Below are 22637 nucleotides of genomic sequence, written 5' to 3' on the forward strand. Positions count from 1 at the left end.
TGCACCTGTCCTCCCGACCTCCCCACGGGCTGAGGCTCCAACCGCGCCCACCCGAGACCCTGGTGAGACCCCGGTGAGACCGCACCCTCTTTCTCGCAGGGCTGTGCGGTAGGGAGTGATGAAGCCAGGATTCTGAAGGAGCACTTCTGGCAATTTGATGCATCCATTAAACCACAGCCGTCCTATGACGCAGAGACCCTCCGGGGAAGCCAGACGCAGCGCGACCCCTGTGGGCCCTGCCTGCCCACAGGTCCATGCTTCCTGGGGACAGCCCGCCCCTCAGCCCCGGCCGCTCCCACATGAAAACTGCTCCGGTCAGAGCAGAGTCCCTCCCACCGGGACCCCGCCCCTGATGGAAGCCATACCGTACCGGCGGTCCTTTGTCTCCGGGGGGTCCCACGAGGCCCTGGGGAACAACAGAGAGTGAGTGGGCGGAGCAGGGCGAGGCGTTCACCGGAGCACGCGCGGCGGCTGTTTCTGAGCCCCGTCCTTCACCGACGAGAGGAGGCGTGACCTTCCTCCCACCTCCCGGCCAGACTGTCGGGTGTCAGGGAAGGGCCACCTGTTCCCCTCCTGCGGGGACTCGGCCCGAGCGCGGGGCGGGCCCAGAGGTCCCGGGAGTCAGCGCCCCCGGGAGCACGCAGCCTCCAACCAAGGACCAGCAGGGGCCGCCCAGCACCCGGTCCTGCGGCCCTCCCACAGGGCAACCCTCTACTGCCCCCCCCCCGTCCCGGGGGTGCGTGGGGGATGAGCCCCCGTGGCCACGGCAGAAATCGCCCATTAACCCCTCCCCCTCCTCAGTGCTGATTCCGGAGGGCACCTCCCACGCGCCCTCCTCGCCCTGGACCTCAGTCCGCGGGGACGCCCATGCAGGGCGCTGGCCTGGACGGAGCGCTCAGGCGGCACACTCACAGTTCCGTGAGGGGGGAGGGGGGAGGTGTGGCCCCGGCAGGACCACGCAGCACAGGGCAGTGCTCCTGCGAAGGAGCAACCGCGTCCCCGGGGGACCCGCACCCCCTCTTCACCACCTGCGCACACCTGCCCCAAACCCCGCTCACAGGTGCCCAGGCCGTCGGGAGCCCAGGCTCGCGGCCTGAGGCAGGAATCGTGAGAACACAGTGCGGGTTCGCCCACCACGGGAGCGCTCCACGGGGGACACGGAGGAGACACACCGGGCGGCTGGTGGACGGGCTCTTGGCTGGGAGCCGCCAGTTATGTTCCGGTGGGGTCACCTAGGGCTGTGCCGCCTGGGGGTGGGGTGGGGCGGGGGCAGTGACTGTGTCCCCTCTGTTGCCATTCTTTCTGACCAAGAGCTTGGTCCCGTGAATACTCTGGGAGCACAATGGGGGGCCGGGGGCCCAGGTTACAGCTCCGCAGGGTCCCTTAGGGTCAGTTTCTGTCCTAAGGGCTGACTCCCAAAGCAGGACCCCCCAGGTGGGAAAGTCTGAACTCCTGCCTTTGTTCCCGGCACATCATTGGTTCCAGGTACCAGAGGACTGGAGAAATGGCCCCGGGCAAAAGAAAACTTTGATGTGACAAAGCAGAGGGTTGTGTTCATCGGGAATTCTGGCTGAGAGTTTCTGCCAAGACAGACGAAAACGACACATCCCCAGGGGATTCCACACGCCCTCTCCCAGGTGGGAGAGTCCAGACCCCGGGCCCTGCCGACCACTTCAAGGGAGCCCCCCTGGCGAGGGCGGGGGCAGGCGGGAGGGAGGGGTCACTGCCAGTGGGGGGTGAGGCATGCCTGGGCACTGGACAAGTCCAGAGAGACAGGAGCCCAAGACCAGTTCTGGGGTCTATGGAGACCACAGGGGGAGAAAAGGGGATTGTTTTTTGTTTCACAAGCGATACTGTGGCTATTCACACGCTGGATTCCCTTTCAGAGTCCCAGAAGGATGGGTGAAGAGTGGCATTGTTTCCATTACTCTGGCCGTGGTCTGCGTGTCTTGAAAGCAAAGCCAGGCCAAGACAGGCCACGAGCTCCGTGTGCCCTGCGGCACTGGGGTCACGTGTACCAGGGGTCAGGCGGACGGTGCGTCTGGGCGAAGGTGGTGGGTGAGGACAGCGACAGTGGGTGGTCTGGATGTGACGCGGCTCAGCAGTGGCATTCGCCAAGGATGGGGTGTTTGAGCCTCTTCTAAGGAGCAGTGGGACAGGGGCCACAGACCCCAAGTTCGTGTCTCCCCCAGAGCCGTCTATTGAGACCGAATCCTCAGGGTGTTTGGAGGTGGGGGCTGGGGGGCGAGGAGGTCCTGAGAGCAGGGTGCTCCCAATGGGGGTCGGTCAGGAGCCCCCTCCCACTCCACGGTGTGAGGACACAGCAGAGACCACCGTCTGGGGACCAGGAAGAGGGCCCCGACACTGAACCTGCCAGGCATGTGACCTTGGCCTCCAGCCCCCAGAAATGTGAGAAACAAGTGCCAGCCCTTTGCAAGAACGGACGGGGGCAACCTGACCGTCAAGGAAAAGTGGATGCAAGCGAAGGTGTGTGAATACGGGGCTGTGTCTCTGTGGAGGAGAGACCCAACAGGAGGAGACAGCCCCAACACCAGGACTGCAGACGGGCCACGACTTTGGAAGGCTATCACCCAGGTCATCGTCCAGTTACTGGGTGGGGAGGGGGCAGGGGTGCGAAGGGAAGAGTCAGAAGCAATGGTGGAAGATACAGGACACCATAATTCTAAATGTCCGCCCTCTAAGCAAAGAATTGTCTACGTGTCGACTCCAGCGGTGCCAGCTTCGAAAGGAGGGTGCTCTGTCTCTAGAGGGACGCGGGCGCAGGCTGGTGGCAGATCCCGCCAGCAGCCTTCAGCGGGGGCGGGGGTCTGCACTGGTCTCTATGACCCCTTATGACTCCAAGGTCCCACCGTCGCGAGAGCCGCCACCTGCAGGGACTGCGAGCTCACACCAGCCGACTGATGAGCATTACTCATCAGAGCACGAGTTTGGGGGCCGTATGCACACCTTTCCCGACTGCACAGCGGTGCTCACCTGTGCACTAGCTAGAGGAGGCGGGGTCATGAAGGCACTTTTGCGGGAGACACGAGAAAGCACGCTTTCTCTCCACGCCCCACCCCCACACCCCTGCCCCAGCCGACTCAGGGCCACGGGCTGCCGCTCCGTTTTTGCAACGTTTGTCCAGAGTCTCTGTCTGAAGTGAGTTTTGTTCTCCCCTCTTTGAAGCAGATGGGCCTTGGTCCCCCCCACCCAAGGCCTAGGCCCTGCTTTAGTCACAGTGGACAGGCCCGAGGACCGGGGCCCCCCGCCCCAGGCTGGCTGGGAAGGCGAGTCCCCGCAGGCGGGCCCAGGGCACACTGGGGGCCAGCAGGGACAGGCCAGGCGGCCCCCCCGGGGCAAGGAAGGGCTGGAGGAACAGGGACTCACAGGAGGGCCGGCGAGCCCGACGCCCGGGTCGCCGCGGCTGCCGGGAGAGCCAGGGATCCCAGGTGCACCTCGGTCCCCCTGGAAAGAGAAAAATAACATCGACGGTTCAGCTCCCCGAGGGCGGAGCCCAGGTTCCAGGGAATTGGGCTCCTCTCGCTGCCCCGACAGTGCCCTCCAGCGGGCCTCTCCCAGCCCCTGGACGACTCGCCCATGCAGCCCACTGTCCCACCCAGGCCAACAGGCCTGGCCTCAGCCACCAAGGGCCATCCTGCACCTTCCAGGCCGACTAACCTCACCCATGGCTCCAAATGCAGTTATGACACTGTGACCCCCACCACGTGACCACAGCGCCCAAGTTTCCCGGCTTCCTCCAGGGCTCACCGTGTCCCCACTCTGCCCACGCCCAAGACGGGACCCCGCACCCCTGCTCAGCTCAGTTCCCGTGTCACCAGTGAATTCGTTCATCAGGTCAGCCATGACCTCCCAGGAACCCGTCTGCTGTGGGTCCCGCCCCCCGGGGGTGGGAGGGGCGAGGTTCATCCGATAGGACCTTTGGCCTCAAGCTCAGTGGTTAATGGAGTGTGGGTCTCAGTTCCGACGTCAACACTCATTCATTGTCACTGTAAGGGTGTGACGAGTCCCTCGAGCGGCAGCTGCTTTATCACGGGAGCGGCCGCGTCAGCAGCTGTCCCGAGCAGTAGGGGAAGCTACACCTGTGGAGGGCCCAGCCCGACACCCGGCCCAGCACCCAGCCGCGGCGGGAGTCAGACCCTGCGCTGGAGGACGTGACCCGCCTCTCGGAACACGGAGGTGCGTGGAGGGGACCACACGGGGCTCACGGTGGGATTCTCCTAACGGGAAAATCCCAACTCCCTGGAAGACGGCAAAGGCACCTGGGACACTCATTTGCTCACAAAGATAAAAGGTTTTCGGGAGGTGGAACCGTGACGTGGCCTGAAAGACGGCAGAAGGTAGTGGAATGACTCGGTGAATACGTTGTCCAATAAGGTCATTGGAGAGCGTGAAAAGTGTGTCTTAGTTCCACTTAGAAACCGAACGAACTTTTTGGTCAACCCAATACAAGGTCTGCCTCCAAGTGCACCCACAGCACCCACCACGGCATGCTGGGATTGCCACGCACCTTGCTTCCAAGAGGCCCGGGCAGTCCAGGTGGTCCGCGGAGCCCCTGGGGGAGTGAAAGACACAAGGGTGGTCACGGAACCCCGAGTGAGTGCTGCCCCACCCACCGCGCATCCGCCGGGTGCGCCCTGTGCTGCAGGGGCTGGGAAAGATGTCCCGGACTCCCCCGTGGCCTTGCCGTGCAAACCACCTGTTGTTGAGCCACAAGGCCCCTGGGTGAGAACCCTGCCTGCCTCCTACTGCCTCTGCGGGTCCTCAGGCAAACCCCTCGGTCTCGCACTTCCCTTCCCCGCCTGCGATCCTTACCCCACGGGCCCCCGCCAGTCCGGGCCCGGCCTGCTCCCGGGGCGGGGCTCCTCTGACCCCAAAGCCGAGCCTCTCCCTGGTTTACTGCGAGGCCCAGGCCGGGGGAACCACACACAAACGCCACTTCACACGTGGACCAGGAAGCCCCTTCCCTGCGTGCACCCCACGCCTGGCTCAGGCTGTGGACAGGTCCGCTCAGCTGTCTCAGGAGCATCTGATCTGGACATCAGAGCCCAGTCCGACTCTGCGTCCCCGGCAGATGGCCCCGAGCCTGACACGGGACAGCTGCCCCCTGGCCTGCAGTGCACCGGAGACCCTGGTGCCCCACCCCTCCCCCACACCCTTTCCCGACCAGCCCGATCGCACCAGCCAGGACTCACTCCCCATAGAGTCCGGCCAGGGCATCTTTTTCCCCCTTTTCCTTTTCTCCGTCTGACCTGGCTGCCCTGGGTACAGCCCCCAGCGCCCAACTCACCGGCTCTCCGTCCTTCCCTGATCCGGGAGGCCCAGGGGGCCCGGGGGCCCCGGGATCCCCGCGGGGCCCAGCTGGCCCTGGGCTCCCTGCTTCCCCAGCCGCTCCCTGGAAAGAAGCAAGGACAGTTTGCAGCACCAATGACATGCAGAAGGCCAGCCTTTCAAGGGCATGCCAGCCCGAAGGGGGAGGATGCACTTCCCCCACCCCCAGTTCATAGGCTGAAGTCCAGCTGAGAAATGGGGTCTAATTCATCAAGTTAGGGCGAGGTTGTAGTGGAGTAGTCGGCCGTAACCCACTATGCACTGGCGTCCTCCTGAGAGGGGGACATCGGGACACACACATGCATGGAGGAAGACACTGTGAGGACACAGGCACAAGGAGAGGAGAGAGGCTGGGAGAGAGCCTGCCCTCCCCGCCCTCCGGGAACCAGCCGCACGGACGCCCTGACCAGGATGCCGGGACACGGGGAGGGCGGCAGGCCGCACGCCTGCGCCTGGAAGGTGGCCGGCGCGCCACCATTCTCTACGGGAGCTGCCTCCGTGCACGCACACAGCCTGGGGCCCAGGGGCGAGGAGGACACTGAGATTTCTAGTCCTGCCTTCCTCCGGTGCAGGACCCCCACGGGGGCGCCTCCTCCTCCAGGCAGCCCTCCACTCCTGCTCGGCCTCCTGCAGGAATAGAAGTCTCACTTCCTCACCCAGCTGTTCGGGTTCTGATGGGGGGAGCTGGGCTTTTTGCTACAGGCAAACGCCCACCCTTCTGACCACAAAGCCTCGTGCTGGAGTGGCAGCTCCGGCTGCGGAACACCGGGCGGACGGGACTGCGGAGCCGGAGCCACGGGCGCTGCTTATCCCTGGCAGGGCCCCCTGGGCCCCAGTGAGGACCCGAAGGCCTCCAGCAGTCCCCGATGGAGGGGGGTGAGGAGGGAGTGAGCCAGCAGGGGCAAAGCCAGGGGCCCAGGGACGGACCTGGACTCCCAGCCTGGGGCGGATCCGCGTCCCCAAGCACCTGCCCCGGGGGGGCCAGGAGAAACACCCGCCCTGGTGGCAGGGATTTGTATGCTCCCCACAGCCACAGCCTGGCCTGGGCCCCCAGCCCGGGCTTCTGCTCAGCCCAGCCCAGGTGTTTGGCTCCCTCTAGAGGTGGGAAGTGCTAACTGCGCATGGATTTCCTCGTCTTGGCTCTCAGCATATCAGTCCTTGAAAAACCTCCATGTTTCGGTCACCCCTTCTCTGGTGTCAGTGCCCAGAATGGAGCGCAACCCCTCACACTCGGGTGGTCTCATCAACCAGAGCAGGTGGCCAGGATTCCCCCCCTCACTTAACCTGGGTGCTGCACTCTCATTACGGCAGCCTAAGATGGTCTTATCTTTCTGCCAAAAATACATGCATGCATGCACACATAAATACATAAGTAAATAGATAAATAAGTGCACCTGCCTCGCTTAAGGGATGTTATGAGCTTATAATCAGCTAACACTCCCAAGTCCCCAGACACTTCCCACGAGATGGCTGATCATCACCTCCACAATTAATCGCCTCCTTCTCTACGTTTTCAGAGTACAGCCTTCTCGCCAGGACACAAATATTTACATCCATCCTCATTACATTTTGTCAAAACAGAAGAGATAAGGTGATCACTCCCGAGCCGAAGGAAAGTGCACGAAGAAGCTCAGGCACCTGTGAGCTCAGGGGGTGGGTTTGGGGGGCTCTGTGGCTGATCCACCGGAAGCTGGGGGGTCCCTGGGATGCCTGTCTGGGAGTGTGAGGCCCACCGACCTGGGAGATGAGGGCAGCGGACCCCCAGCGCCCACCACCCGCCTCACCTGCTCTGCGGAGCCGCAGGGCCGGCGGTCCCCTGGGAGACCCCCGCAGCCCACGCTCAGCAAGTTACTGCCCCACGCGACGGAGGAGACACTGCAAGTGCGTGGGGGGCGCCTGGGGTCCCGGTGTCCCCACACCCGATGGGCCCACTGACACTGAGGGCGGTCTGTGCTCGGGGGAGGGGCCCTGCCCTGGGCTGGCGCGACTTCAGTGGAATCCCTGACCTGTCCCTCCCGCCGCCAGGACAGCCGCAGTCTCAGCGACACTCTTGCAACGGAGCTCAGAGAGACGCAGGAAGTGGGACTACGAAAGCCGTGGGCTCTCCCCTTCGGCCCCTGGGGAGCTGGTGTTTGGGGGACGCTGTGCCTCCCTTCTGTCTAGTAGGTGAAGCCTGTTGTCGAGTGTGGGATGCACTAACTGCTCGCCAGGGTAGCAGGGAAGCAACGGAAGTCCACGGTAGACGGGCCTGGCCGACGGGCTAGGAGCTGGCGGGCCGACCGAGGGACCTCGGGGGCCGGTCCCCACGTCTGTCAGACAGGAGCCCCTGGGGCTCCAGGTCTGGTGTGAGGATGGCAGGAATGGCCGCAGGGCCTGCTCCCGCCGTCCCTGGAGACGGGTCCCAGGTCCCGGGTCCCAGCCAGGCCCAAGCGGAGCGGGCTCACTGTCCACATTTCTCAGAAACAGACCCGCGGCGGGGGCTCGGGGACCCCACCGTGTCTTACCTTCTCGCCTCGCTCCCCATCTCTCCCGGGGGAGCCTCTGATCCCTGGGGGGCCCTGAAGACAGAAAGGTTATCATCGGTGTGGTGGTCGCCGGGGAGGGGTGACCAGGTCCTTCTTCAGCCAATGGCTATGGCTCTGTCCCCTCTGGTCCCCCTCCCTGACTGGACTCCCCCAGAGGCCTGGGGCCCCCCTTCCTGCCACCACCTCCACTGCCGGCCCTGGTCAGTGCACGCCCCGCACACAGCAGAGCTCTCCGCACACTCAGGACCTCCTGACACTGGGCCCGGCTGTGCAAACACTCGCCCAGAAGGTGCCCCCGGGACAAGGCTCAAGGGCACGCATCCCAGGCCGGCACCAGGGACGCAGGGACGGAGCGAGGGGAGGGCAGCAGGAGCCGGGGAGGGACACACGCTCAGAGGGGCCCCGGCGGGCGAGCGGCTGGCATCATCGCCCCTCAGTCGTGGCTGCCCCTGCTGGGGCCAGCGGCCACGTGTCGCGTGGCTGGACAGCGTGGTCTCTAAAACCCAGAGGGAACCCTCAGGCAAGGGACTGCCCCCCCCCAGGAGGCGGTGGGTCTGCTGACACGTGGGGGGGGTGGGGGGACATGACACGGTCCAGCACCACCTACAGCAGCCATGACCCCCCCATGCCTCAGTTTCCTCCTGTGTTTGGGGGCAGCGACAGCAGCCCCTCCCAGGGTGGTGAAGGCCGTAGGAGTCGGCCCGTGAGAAGCGCCCAGAACAGGGCTTGGCCTGTCAAACTCCCGTAAGCAGCCGCGATTACTGTCCGCAAAGGCTGGCGGCCAAACGGGGCCGGCCGCCATCTGCGGTGGGAGCACAGCCCGCCGTGGCCTTGAGACGGCACCACGGGTGTTTTTTTGCTCAGAGGTCGGAATCGACATCCGCGGCCTCAGGCTCATCCTTTAGCAGACACCTCGGGGCCCGCAGGGAGGGGCAGGGCCTCAGTGTGTGTGGGACGCAAACCGGTAACCCGACCACCCGCTCCACTTTGAGGACAAAAAGGCCAAGGCCTCAAGGCGGGGCCCCACCCCCACCCCCACCCCAGCCCCCACTCACTCACCGCACTTCCTGGGGGGCCGCTGGGGCCGGGCAGACCTACAGGCCCAGGAGCGCCCTGTTCAGAAGCAGAAGTTTAGATGGGCCCCATGGACTGAGGACAGGAGGGACCCCCGGTCTCTCGCCAAACCTGCCTCGCACTCGTGTCCCCCGGGGTTTGCTGGGACTGGGTCTGGCCCGACACTGCCCCCGCAGGGGAGAGGAGCCTGCTCCTGAGTGCGCAGCGCCCCGACCGGCCGCGCCTCGAGGAGGAGACCCTGGCCCGAGGCGGGGGGCAGGAGGGACCCCAGAAGGTTCCTCGGGGCACGGAGGTGTGTGCGTGTGTGTGCGCGTGTGTGTCTGTGTGCGTGAGTTGGCTGTGCCTGGCCCATCGGGGCACGGTCCCTGGAGGGAGGGACTTGGACTGGACATTGCGGGCTGGGCGGACTCCCTCGGAGACATGGTGAGCGGCGATGGCGGCGGCAGGAGTGCAGGAGGCCTGTGCGCAAAGGCGTGTCTGTGTGTGTGTGCGTGCTCATGGCTGCGTCTGCGTGTCAGGAGCTTACACATGCTTGTGCATCACAGAACGCGTGTGTGTGATGTGCACGTGAGCACACCCCTGAGTTGCACCTGTGTGTGGAGGGGGGACGTGTGTGTCTGTGTGCATCCCTGGGTGGACAAATGAAGTGGGGCCGTGCAGCCCCGCCCAGCCTGTCTCTCTGGGTCTTTGCTGCCCAGACGCCCCAGGCCTGGCCCGCCCCTCGCCCCCGGGCAGCCTGCACTTCCTCTGGTCCTTCTCCCCAGTTTCCCAGGGCTGTGAGCCCAGGCCCCTCTCTCTGTGTGACCCCCAGCCCCGCCTAGCCCCGAGGAGGCGGGCAGGGCAGGACTCACGGGGCTTCCAGCTGTCCCAGGCACCCCTCGTGGTCCTTCCTGTCCCTTGGCGCCCTGCACAGGAGACAAAACGGGGGGTGTGACATCAGAGGCACCCCTGCAGGGACTCTCGGGGACACCTGTGCATCAGAGCCAGCCACCCACACGGGAGACCCCGGGAGCCGCTTCTCCCGGCCGTCCGCAGGTACACACACTTCCTCCCACCCTCTCCACCCCGGACGGACACAGGCATCCGCAGGACCCCTTGGCTTCATGGGACAGAGCTCAGAGGGACATGTGGCCCGGGAACATGGCCAGCCAGGGGCCCTGGGGCCTGAGTCTAGGCAGGTCGCTCCCAGCAGAGCCGTCCAGGGAACCCAAGTGCGGCCTGAGAGGCAGGCGGCTGGGCCACCAAAGCCGAAAGCAAGGACACAGGACACAAATGCCGATGGAGAAGGGGGTCTCGGGGCTGGGCTCGGGGGGAGGGGTTCCCGGCCTCCGAAAGGCCTGGGGGAGCCAGGAACTTTCGGAGCCCCGGCTGAGCACTTGAGCCTGAGGGCACGGGGTCGGGGAAGGACGGCAGTGTGACCTACGCATTAGTGACAAAGCAAAGACACCAGGGGTCCGGGGCAGGGCCCACTCAGAGGGGCTGGGTGCTGAGGCATTCTGGGTGGGGCTCACCCCCTGAGTGTGGGCTCACGGTCCCAGCAGCACCTGGGCCGGCGCCCACTGGTGGGCGTTCCCAAAATGGCAGACCAGCAGCACCCCCGGGGCCAGGGTCACAGAGGGATGGAAGGGTATGTGGCTGTCCCTACGCCTGGGGCCAGACGGCAGAGCGCGGGCTTTCTTACCGGCAGTCCCACGAGGCCCGGCGGCCCCGGCTCTCCAGGACGGCCCTGGGGTCCCTGCAATGAGACAAGCCATCCATGAGCAAGGTCGTCACCCTTGTCCCGTGTGGACGGGGCCGGGCGTGGACATGCACCGTGGGTAGAAGATAAGATCCAGGGGCAAGGGGTCGAGTCCTTGGGGCCCTGAGGGAGGGGGAAGGGGCCACATTTGGTTCAGCTGGGCTCCTGGGGGGTGGACAGTGCAGCTGAGACCTGCCGCAGCTCAGCCCTGGGGTGTCCAGGCGCATGGCTCGGGGCGCGGGGCACTCACCGGCTCCCCAGGTTCGCCGCTGTCGCCCTTCTCTCCTCTCAGCCCTTGTTCTCCCTGCGGGTGGAGAAGCACCAGGTAGAGCGGACCGGCCCTGCCCGCCCCCAGGCTCGGCCACGGGGCCCCTCCCGCCCTCGGGACGCCCACTGAAGGCGGTTCCCTCCCGCCCCAACCAGACTCAGGTGCATGCTCACTCGCCCCTCAGATCTAAGGTTGGGAGTCGCTGCGTCGGGATCCCTGTGCCCCACACGGGGCTGGGCCCTCCTGCCGCAGACGCCCACAGTGTGCCTTCCTCCTCCGGGGCCCCAGCTGTGGAGCACGTTCGCACGCCCTTGTGTGGCTCATGCCTGTGGAGCACGTTTGCAGGCCCTCGTGTGGCTCGTGCCTGCCCCCTGCAGCCCAGAGCTGGCACACAGGTCATGGGTGAGAAATGGTGCAAAGAGTGCAGAGGGGACCCGGGGGCATCTGGAAGGCAGATCCTAGCATCGGAGTCTGGGAGCCCGGATGTCCGGTCGAGCGTTCGTGGGCGGAGAGGTGGCACAGACGGGCAGGGCCCTGAGCAGCCCCCACGCTGCCTCCTCTCCCCGCGAAAGGGCAGGTCTGGAGACCCCGCCCCAGTCCTCCTGCCAGCATCCTCCCTGAGCTCCTCGCTGGCCCCCAGGGCCGTCGGCAGGGCCCTGGGCCGCTTCCCGCTCTCTGCGTGTCTTCTGGGGAGGGGCATGCTCTTGGGTCGGCCACGCAGAGTGTGACCGGCTCCACGAGACCACGCCTTCCTGCAGGGCACGTCGCAGCGCAGGCACAGGGCAGCGGTTCCGGGTCCGAGCGCAGTCCTTCATCCAGCGACTCCGCTCCCAGCCGGCTCAGAGGATCTCACTGGGGCTCCGGTCCCCCGGGACACAGATACCCTCATCTTCAGCATGTTTCCTCCTAGAAGATCTCCCGTGGCGGGGATCCGTGGAACTCTGTGGTTCTCAAGTCACTCGCAAAACGATCCATAAAGACGAGTGTGCGGGACCCTTTCAGGCGGTGAGCTGAGAAGGGTCTGCAAGGGACCCAGGTGGCAGGAGGACGGGCTTGGGACCCGTGAGAGGCCAGGCCAGAGGCGGGACCCTGGGGACCCACAGGGAGATGCTCGGCCACATCCGTCCTGGGCCTGGAGTCAGGGGCAGGACCATCAGCGCCGGTGACACCCTGTTAGACCGCGGCTGAGTGCCTGAGCGGGCCTGGCTCCCCTCCCCCACCCCCTCCCCGGACACCTGTGGAGTCTAACTCCCTCTCGGGCTCCACATCACACCGCCAGGCTCAGCGTCGGCCTGGGTTCCTGGCGGACACTGGGTAGGTACAGGGGCGGGGGGCGGGGACAGGCTGCCAGAGCCTCCCCAGGTGCTGCTGCCGAACCACTACAGGCCTGCAGGTGACAACGCCCCTCTGGATCCTCAGCTGTGACTTCTGCAAGTCCAAGGCTGAGGGACGGGCTCCTTCATCTCTCTGACATCTCCCGACCTGCTCGCCACCCAGCGGCCCCCACCGGGCTGCCTCCCCAGGCGCGGTCCCCAGCTGTCCCCAGATGTCGCCCCACTCCTCGGCCAGGCGCTCCCGCCCAGCCCTCCTCCCTCTGTCTGTTCCCCAGGTGCACACCTGAGACGAGCAGAGACACACTGACAGAGGGCTTTCCACACCATCAGCACAACCACACAAACACGGTTACCATGGCGACAAGGCGGTCCCAGAGAGATCCAGGCAATAACCCACAGTGAGCCTTCCCCCACCCCCCACCCATACACTCAGGTGCTTTGCATCCGAGAGCGGCTCCCTGGGTCCCTCGAAGCTCAGGCCCTGCAGGAAGCCGTCCCGCCCGGGACTCAGAGGGGGGCCCAGGCAGGCCCCACGCCTCCCGCAGAGACGCCTCGGAAGCCGTCTCCCGCGCAACGACGTCTTTAGGGACGACCGGCCGGGCGTGGAAGCCCACATCTCGAGCTTGGGGGGCTCAGCAGGGGAGCGAGGGAGGGAGACCCAGAGTGAGCAGGACCAGGTGGTGGTGTGGGGGTGCAGGCGGCCCTGGAAGAGGGAGCCGACCGACGGGCAGTGCGAGCCAGCAGCTGCCCCGGGGCGGGGGGGGGGGGGGGGGGGCTGGTCAGCCCTGCGCCTCAGCAACGGGTGGGGATGGCGGGGGCCGTCCGGCTGACAGCTCCGTCCCAGTGTCCATCTGCACGGCAGGCCCTCTGCCGCCATTTGGCTTCCGCGCCACGGGCTCTCCGTGGGTGCCGTGGCCTCCTCCTCGGGGCGGTGTGAGCGACACGGCACTGCACGGCCTTGGTTAGAGACTCTCACCCCGTGTCCAGTGAGTCCTCCTTCCCGGGGGGAGGGGCCCCCAGAGCGGGTCCTTCCCACAGGCACCCCCCCCAGCCCACCCGGCCAGTGGTGCCCCTCCTCTTCACGCCCCACGTTCCACCCGGGAACCAGCTCCGGGTCCCGTGTGCTTCCGCCCTGGCTGCTGCTCCGGCTCCATGGTGCCCGCTCGCCTCTCTTCCTCCGCAGACGGGGTTCTCCCTAGTTTTTCACGTTGCATTTTCTTAATGTTGAAAACGTGGACAAAGCAGCCACGGGAACCGGGTTCTCTGTCCAAGGCACTCAGCGGGGTGCGACCTGGAGCAGCCAGACGTGTCCCCAAGCAGAAGGACTGTGTCCTCCGAGATCACCAAGTGCACACACGGGGGCCACTCAGGGCACCCCCCGCCCCCTCCCCGTCGCAGGGGTGTGAGGAGATCCTGCCTGACGGGCCAGGGCAGCTCCCGGACCATGTCCGCACGGCTTGGGGCTCTGCGGCAGGGACTGGCTGCAGGCCTGGGCTCTTCCCCTTCGCACGCGCACACACACGCGCGTGCACACACAGGACTCAGGGATGGGCTTCCCCCCTCAGTGTCCTCGAGCGCTGGTGTCTCTCTGACGCTCCGCACGCAGCACGCACACACGTGTTTACTTCTATAAAACAGGGTTTCCGCGGCATGGAGAGTGTGTGGCTGACGCAGTCCCCAGCTCCTGGTCACTCGGCCTGCCTGTCGCTTCTCGTCAGGAGCAGCTGCACGGCGCACAACCCCCGTGCGAGCTTCCCGGGTGCACACGGTGCAGAGGAGACCGGGCGGCCCCACCAGCGGGCGGGCACTTCGCCACCCGCCGGTGCTGAGTGACTCCCCAGACAGGCCGCACCGCCCACCGAGTGCTGCGCTGGTCTCCCCCGGCGCCTGGCGGCATCGCTGGCATGAGTCTCAGGCGAGGCTGAGTGGCCAGTCCCAACTGTAGCGTGGACACCCGTGCGGGACAGCCGAGCCTCGCTGAGATGGGCGTGAGTGTGGGGGGAGGGGCCGAGCTGTGGAACGACGCCGCACAAAACCACACAGGGAGGCCCCTGGTCACACGGCGTGCCCAGGGCCCCATCTCCGGAGCTCCACGCGGAGACGGCTCCCCGGTCTCTAGGGCACTGGGCCAGTCCCTGCGTCCCACCCCGTCAGGCCCAGCACTGCTCCACGCGGAGACGGCTCCCCGGTCTCTAGGGCACTGGGCCAGTCCCTGCGTCCCACCCCGTCAGGCCCAGCACTGCAGCCGCGATGCCCCGCGCCCCTGGGGTCGGCTGTCCCCAGAGCAGCACAGCCAGGCCAGGAGGAACGCTAACGTGAGAACAGCCCAAACTGGGTCCCACACTTCTGCTGCTGTTTACGCGTGGTGAGCGCTCAGGTACCAGGGGCGCCCCGTGCCCCGGCCCAGTGTCAGCTCACTCTCACCACCGGTGTGCAAGGCAGCCGGGTGTAGCATGCCTGGTGTTAACAGGAGGAAACCGAGTCCCGCGAGCGAAGGAATGGATCTGAGACCCCAGTGCGGGTGGGGGAGAGAGCTGCGACCCCAGCCCACATCTTCTCTGGCTCCAAAGCCCCCGTTCCCGCTCACAACTCAGCCCCGACTCACACGCCTGCCCCCCGTGCCCGTGCTGGCCGGCAGGGGAGCAGGAGTGGGGATCGGAGCTGGTGGCTGGAGGCCCTCACCGCGGCCCCCCCCGCCCCGGGCCAGCCCCCAACTGCTGGCGGTCTCTGGACCTCGGTTTCCCCAGGTATCGGGGGGCACGTGTTCTCAGGGGCTGGCCAACGTTCGGGCCCACAGCCACGTGCTGGGTGGGCACGCGAAATCGCTAAGCGTGGGCGGTTCCGAGAGAGGCTCCCGGCCTGCAGTTTGGACTCTGACACCCAGGGATCCGGCTGGCTGTTGACCGACTCTGTGACATGCGTGTTGACAACTAAGTGGCTTGGGTAGGAGGGCAGGCCCTGATTCCCGAGGCGCCGGAAGGAGAGAGGGTTCCAAGCAGAGGGACTTACGGCACTGGGCGATCCGGGGGGGCCCGCGGGGCCAGCGTCACCCTGGGTGAGGGAACAAAAAGCATGTCACCGGCGGTCCCAGAGACTCTGCCTGCCTGGGGGGTGGGGGGCCCCCATATCCCTGGGCGGCAGAATCACCCACTCTGCGGCTGCTGGGCCCCTTATAAAGCACGCGGACGTGTAAAAGCCTCGTGCTGGAGAAGTGTCCACGCTGGCGCCATCGCTGCTGATCGCTTGCGTCACCCTCGCCCCCACCCAGCACGGCAGCCGCACCCTGCTTCCCTGGAGGGCCCCTGGGCCCGGCCCCAGCCCCCATGAAGGGGGCGGGCTGTTCTCGGGGGCCTGCGGGGACAACGATGACATTCCCGTAAAGAATGCAGGCCCGCCCCTCCCGAGCTGGAAGCCCAGCTCTGCCGGTCTCCGCATTATTTCACCTCTGCGGCTTGTCTTCCGCTCCGCCGCAGGCTGAACACGGCGCACACGGCCCGCAGCGCCGGCAGCGGGGCTGAGATCTCCATCCCCGGGGCCCAGGGGAGAGGACCCCACCGGCACGCCGGCCCCGAGGAGAGGCGGCCACTGGGCCACTGCGCAAACACGGCCCCCAGACCTGTCATCATTCCACCTGTGTGACGAAGGGGTCGGGACGCAGGTGTCCCCGCCCGGGGGTAGGCCTATGGCGGGCCCTCGCACGCGGGGATGAGTGACCGAGCGAGCGAATCGAGGGGGTGAGGCACGAGGCCGCCCTCGTGCACAGTTCCCAGCAGCGGAGGGGCCACTCCACTAGGTCTTGCCGCTGTCCCTGCTGCCACCACGTGGTCTGTGATTCCCGGCGCTGGCTTCCACGGCCACACGCACCGGCTTAGCTGCTCCCTACCAGAGGCCTGTGGCTCAGGGGCCTCCGTGCCCCCCGGCCCGCAGGTGAGGAACCCCAGGCAGCGACACCCAGCCGCCTGCCCGGGGTCCCACAGCCAGCCAGCGGCCGAGCCTGGCCTGGCTCTCCGGACCCGAGCCCTGGCGCCCACACGGGCACTGCCCTGCACGAGCTTCCAGAAGCTGCAGGAGAAAAGGGCACCCCCACAGTGCCGTCTGCATGGCGGCTGGGGTTCGCCCACCTCTCTCCTCACACCTCGGAGCACGTGCTATGGGCCCAGCTCGTCTAAGCCAGCCGACCCTGCGTTAAAAAGCGCGAACGGTCCCAGCTGAGCGCTTCCTGCCAAACCTGGGGCTGGTGGGCACAGACCACGGGAGGGCCGGAGGAGGGGCGTGTCTCCGGCCCAGAGGCCCTGAGGCTGCCTTTTGGGGCAGAGCAGCCTTCTCCCCAGCGCAGAAGGGTCCAGGCAGGACCAGGGGGTGGGGTGGGGTAGGGTGGGGGCGACCCCGGTGGCTCTGACTTGGAGAAAGAGGCCTGGCTGCGGAAGGGCCTGGGGGGTCTGGAGTTCGTGTGACTGTCTGGGGCTCAGTCCTGGGTCCCCCAGGACCCCCTCCAGGGAGCAGGATCCGACCAGCTCCCCAAGATGCAGGGGGCTTCCCCACGCAGCTGGGCAGCTCCCCGTGCACCTGGGCGGCAGGGACGGCGCTGACGGCATGGTGCCATCACAAGGGGGACAAGGCTGCTTTAGCGCCTTAGTTTGTACACTTCAACCAGAATTGGCCGTGACTGCGTATTTCTCTGGGGGGAAAGAGAAGCGGGCCAGACCCTTCGGAAGCTCAAATGCAATTCTGCTCCGACCTCGGCAATGCCGCCACAGCCATTAAGGGGGTTTCATGGGCTCCCTGAGTCCTTTGCATCCCGGAAATGAGTTTCTCAACTGAAAACTGCGTTTCTGGGAGGTCCATGAGAGCAGGGGGCCTGCGTGGTGTCCAGGCAAACCCTTTCCTTTCCACACTCTCTGTTTGGACAGCAGGCCCCTCAGCCCTAGAGCAAGAAGGGGGATAGGGGGAGGCCCTCCTGGAGCGGAAGAAGACCAGGGCAAAGGAGGGTGGGCAGCTGGAGGGGAGGGGCGCACATGCCTGGGGAGATGGAGGGGACCTGTGTGGGCGCTGTGCCACAGGCGCAGACCCAGGGCCCCTCGGGAGGCATTACTGCCCTGGCTGCCAGCCAAGGCCCGGGGCAGCCAGCGAGCACGCCCAGAGCCCCACGGCGGGCGGAGCCAGGGTCAGGACCCAGGCCGGCACTCTGCATCCAAGAACGGGCCCCAGCCCACTCCACCACCGCACGCACGGGAGGGGTGCATGGACACGACGGTCACTGATGGCAGGATGACGGCTCCTCCTACCTTTTCTCCGCGGTCACCTTTCTGTCCCGGGAGGCCCAGTTCACCTTTCTCTCCCTGCGGCAAAGGGAGAGGGAGAGAGCATTAGAACTCGGCCGAGGGAGACACTACCTGACCCAGGCAGGGCCGCGGGACCCTGGAGACACCCTTCTTTCTCTGCCACCTGCCCTCTCCCCTCTGCATGCGACCCCAGCCAGTGACCCCGGGCCCCCAGGGACCCCCCCCCGTCAGGAAGTGTGAAGCACCTCACTCTCAATGGGCAGCAGACAGACCACGCCCCTCCCCCAACCCCGTTCCATCAATGTCGTCTAAAGAGGCGGCACCCTTTCCCCAGCGGTCTCTTGGTCACCATCCTCTGACCAGCTCACGGGGCAGAGCGGCCTGCTCCTTTCCTTCCCCCCACACACTGGGGAGAACCACCCCCCGATCCCTGCCTGCCACCGCCCGTCCCCCAGGGGACCGAGACTCCCCACCAAGGGGCTGCTTTCTAGGGGCGGTGGGCACGGGCCTGGGGGGACAGAGGCTGCTGACGCTTACCTGTTGTCCTTTCTCTCCCCGCAGGCCCGGGAATCCTGGGTCGCCTGGGAGTCCCGCCGTGCCCTGTGGGGACGACACACCCTGTCCTCAGGCTCCGGGGGTGGGGAGGGGGGGCGGGGGCCAGCTGCACGCCAGCCCCCAGAGGCCTCTGGCTTGGGGGATGACACGGCAGCGCACGGAGAAAGGGGGTTCTGGAGAACTCATTCAAAGGCGTGTCCAAGCACCTTCTCTCCCTGGCCGTTCCCTCTCCTTCCAGGAACCCTGGCCGCTGGCCTCTCTCGGCATCTAACTGCTGGTCCTTCAGACCGCAGACACAGTGCCACTTCCTTGCCACCCGTCCCGACAGTCCCCAGGCCTCAGGGAGGGGTCTCTCCACTCCTCCCCCACCTCCCCCGCCCGCCACCGCTCCCTGCGTGCCTGGTCACCCTCTCTCTGGGTTCACGCACATGGCCCCAGGGCCAACCGTGGCGGACACGTAGGACATGCTGGTAATTGTTCGGTGAGTGAGCAAGTGCGTGGGGTGAAGGCAGCAAGGCCCCAGAAGACGGAGGATACAGGCCTGGTGTGTGTTAATGAGCGGACGGCTCAGGGGAAGAGTGGAGGGGGGAGGGAGGGAGGGAGGGAGGGAGGGAGGGAGGGAGGGAGGGAGGGAGGGAAGGGAGGGAGGGAGGGAGGGAGGGAAGGAAGGGAGGGAGGGAGGGAGGGAGGGAGGGGAGGGAGGGAAGGGAGGGAGGGAGGGGAGGGAGGGAGGGAAGGAGGGAGGAGTGAACACAGACCTTCTCTCCGGGCCGGCCAGCCAGGCCCCGCTCTCCAACCTCGCCCTGCGGGAAGAGGAACAGACGCCCGTTATGCCCCCATCACACTGGCAGAGCTGACTGGCACCCCCTGCTGGCCCCACACCCACAGCTCCCCGGCCACAACCCCACACTCTCAAACACGCCACACTGAGACAGCCTGAGTCACAGGCCACGGAGACCAAGGGTCTCGCATTCCTGGAGGGGCTTCCACATGCCCTGGTGTGGTTTCTGCTGCTCCCCCCCCCAGAGGAAAGGACGTCTGGATGTTCCCTCAGAGTCCGAGCAGGAGGGACTCACTCACTCGGAGCCTAAATGCCAACAACTCAAAATAATGACAAGCAGAACCCTGTGACCTCGTCCATGCCAACTCCGTGACTACCACACGTCTGGGACCCCCAGGTCCCACGCCGGCCGCGGTGATGGGGAAGCTGCTGGTGGGCCGGTCCACGCTGGCCACCGTCCCCAGTGGCTGCGCAGACACGGGCAGCCCGGGGCCAGGCGGGTAAGGGCCTCACGCCCCTCCCCCGAGGTGTGGCCGTGTGTCACAACACAGGCCAGCAGGGGGCGGTGTTCTGCTCGCACCCAAACGGACCTAAGAGGCGAGCCCCGCCACCCCCCCCCCCAAGAGCAGGTGTGTGCTCTGGTTCTGGAAGGCTGGTGGAGTCTCGTCCTCAGCCAGCAGGCTCCTGACAAGCGTTCTGCGGTCAGGCAGGAGTGTGGGACGCAGAGCCCAAGGGACTCCTGTCTGGACCCAGAGCGTCGGGCTGCTGGGCCTCCCAGGTCCCTAGAAATCGCTGGTGCAAAGAGGTGAGTGTGGGGGGAGGGAGGACTGTCATTTCTAACCAGTCACATGTCTTGAGAATCACTAACTCCTTCGATGACAATTTCTGTTTAACATCCATGCCATTTGGTGAAAGCTTTGGTGAAGATTTCCGTAAGGAAATGTGATTCCTGGTGAGTGAATGCGTGCATGAAAAAGTGAGTGAATGAATGAATGGATGAATCAGTGAGTGAATGCATGCATGAAAGAGTAAGTGAATGAGTGAATGCATGAATGCATGCGTGACAGAGTGAGTGCGTGAATGAATGGGTGAGTGAGTGAATGCATGAATGAATAAATGAGTGAGTGAGTGAATGCGTGAATGCAGGCATGAAAGAGTGAATGATTGGGGTGAATGAATGAGTGAGTGAGTGAATGCATGAATGAATGAATGAGTGAGTGAGTGAATGCGTGAGCGAACAAACAGGCGAGCGGCCACTGGTAGCGAGGACCAGAAGCCCCGTCACTCACCAGAGAGGAAGGCAAAGGAAAAAGGAAAAGGAAAAAGGAGCCGGAGCATCCTTTCGGGCCCCTGCAGCTCTGGAGCGAGCACACACAGAAATTCCAGACGCGCCCAAGCCGCCCGTCAGCCCTCCGTGCATGCAGGCACCGCGAGTCCGAACTGCTGTGGCCGGCACTGTGGGGATACTTGCCGTGCAAACTGTTACGTTAGCTCTGCTCGGGTGGTGACGCCCTCGCAGTGCGAACTGCCTCACACGTGCTGCGGGAGGTGTGGAGGGGCAGGGCGTGGGTGGAGAGCAACTTCCGGGACCAAGGGCAGTGCCCCCCGAATCTGTGCTGTGAGCCCCCAGCCAGGGGCACGCTGGCCGCAGCCCTCGACGGCCTGGGGCTCTCACCCTGAGCCCAAGAGGCCGGTGCCTCACCCGCCCCGCTGACCAGCCCCACCCTGCTGACCAGCCCAGCTGAGTTAGAGCCGCCGTCTTCCCAGGAGACTCACACCTTCCGTGGGCATTTTGTCAACATAAAGTAACAAGGTCTCCTCCGAAGCTAGAGCATGTTATAAAAGCTTCGGAGCTGCAGAAATCCACAGCTTTGATTTTTCTAGAGAAACGCTTCACACGGACAGCCCTAGCGATCGCACCCAAGTGGCACTCGAGCTGGAGCACCGGAATTCTCCGTGGGAATCTGCCAGCCGTGAGCGATGGTAAGAAATGAACAGCCCACCGATCGGAAGACTGAAGAAATCCCCAGAACACCTGTAATTCCCTACCGATTCTTCTCCTCATCGACCGCCCGCCTCCACCCGCAGAGCCACGCTCCGGGACCCCGGCGGGGACCCACTGCCGCCGAAGACCACTCACTGCAGTGTCCCCATGACCCTGAACACGGGGCCGGCCAGGGCGTGTCCAGATTCATGAACCCGAGAAAGCCCCCACTGTCAGGAGCGGTGGGCTCCGCACAGCCAACCACGTCAGAGTGGAAAGAACAAAAACCTTCCCGGAAACGACGCATTTCCATCCACGACCCAACACTGCTGGGGGCCGGGCGCTCCTGAGACCGCGAGCTTCCGCCCTGCACAGCCACCCGGGCACACGGGCACAGAACACGGGGAGTTACCCACGAGCCCATGTCAAGGACTTGGGGATCCTGATCAGTATTTTTTGAAAACACGCAGGGTGATTTTAAAACACGAAGGGTCACCGAGCTGGTCCGTGGCACTTGGAGGCTGCGCTGTGCACCAAGGGGAGCCTGCAGGCTGAGTCCTCAGCACCCCAACGGGAGACGGGGTGCCTGGGGCGCTAGCCCCACCTCTGAGCCCACCTGGGCAGGTGTGAGGTGTGACATGACCTGTGCTCTTCTGCTCCGTTTCACCTGGTCCCCTACAGAAGCGTGGCTTCCCGCAGCAGCCCTGAGCCAGCTCGGGGGTCTGAGCCTGCGTCCCTGAGGGCGGGGTCCTCCCAGGGTGGGGGAGTCCAGGCCCTGCCTGTGCTCCCGCTTGGCTGGCATCCGCTCTCCATCCGGGGAACCCTCCCTGGGGACCCAGCAAGGGCCTGGCCCAGTCACCGCCATTACCTAGTTCACAGCCCAGGAGAGTGGGGAGCACTGGCCAGGGGGGCGTGCACCCCATGCAATCTCCTCCCCAGGACAGGCTCCTTGAGAGACACAGCTGCGTGCACACACACACCAGCCCCAATATACACTATACACTATACACACCACACACCACACACCGCCCAGGGTCCCGCCTTCTTTCCCTTCTCGCTGTGTGCTGAGCCCAGGCTGAGCCTGAGACACAGAGCTGAGTGCCTCCAGGCAAAAGGCGGCCCTGCGGCCCCTCAGGAAAGCCCACCGGGAAGCAGAGGGCCCTGGAAGGAGCCAGGACAGCTGCCCGAACCCAGCACTTGGGTCCTCACACCCACAGGGGCACCCTCTCCAAAGGGCGTGCGTGGACACCCCTGGCTCCCCTCCGGGCCACCGCCACACCCCCACCCCCGGGCAGCCCGGAGTCTGAGCCACAGGTACAGCTGCCAGTCCGACCTCAGGCTCCCTACGGGGCTCAGCCCGCCTCCTGGTGGGGGTGGGGCGGGGAGGAGGCAATGGAGGGACAGCAGAGGCCAGGGCCAGGGGCAGGGGTCCAGAGGCAGAGAGGGGCCTTCCCTCCAGCTCCAGGGGTCCCCGTGCCCCTCTGTCCTGCAGGTGCCGCCGCCCTGTCACTACCATTCCTGTGTCACGTGGGTCACTGTCCCAGCTGGGACCTGTTTTCCTGTTTCTGGCCCGACCCCAGCTGATCCTGACGACCCCGCTCCCCAGCAGAGGTTCCCACCCGGCCCCACAGACACCACTGAGGACCACGAAGGGGTCAGGGGGGCAGGACCGCGTCCATACCCGCAGGCCAGGCTTCCCAGGCAGGCCGTCCTCCCCTCTGTCTCCAGGCTGTCCCTGCAAGGAAAG

At 65.6% G+C, this 22637-nt stretch overlaps 1 protein-coding gene across 1 annotated transcript in view; it reads right to left on the reverse strand.

The window, feature by feature from the left end:
- The window catches only part of LOC114514440 (collagen alpha-1(XXII) chain-like), a 147848-nt gene that overhangs the window by 44498 nt on the left and 80713 nt on the right, over window positions 1-22637 (reverse strand). The window contains exons 26-39 of the mRNA XM_036031682.1: window positions 22572-22625; window positions 18884-18928; window positions 18108-18170; window positions 17574-17627; window positions 15298-15339; window positions 10937-10990; window positions 10630-10683; window positions 9800-9853; window positions 8934-8987; window positions 7854-7907; window positions 5309-5413; window positions 4529-4573; window positions 3388-3465; window positions 371-406 (exon numbers count right to left, since the gene is read on the reverse strand). Coding sequence (XP_035887575.1) covers window positions 371-406; window positions 3388-3465; window positions 4529-4573; window positions 5309-5413; window positions 7854-7907; window positions 8934-8987; window positions 9800-9853; window positions 10630-10683; window positions 10937-10990; window positions 15298-15339; window positions 17574-17627; window positions 18108-18170; window positions 18884-18928; window positions 22572-22625 — 792 coding nt within the window. The remainder of the gene's footprint in view (window positions 1-370; window positions 407-3387; window positions 3466-4528; window positions 4574-5308; window positions 5414-7853; window positions 7908-8933; window positions 8988-9799; window positions 9854-10629; window positions 10684-10936; window positions 10991-15297; window positions 15340-17573; window positions 17628-18107; window positions 18171-18883; window positions 18929-22571; window positions 22626-22637) is intronic.

This window comes from Phyllostomus discolor, chromosome 7 (assembly GCF_004126475.2).
Source record: "Phyllostomus discolor isolate MPI-MPIP mPhyDis1 chromosome 7, mPhyDis1.pri.v3, whole genome shotgun sequence".
Lineage (NCBI taxonomy): Eukaryota > Metazoa > Chordata > Mammalia > Chiroptera > Phyllostomidae > Phyllostomus > Phyllostomus discolor.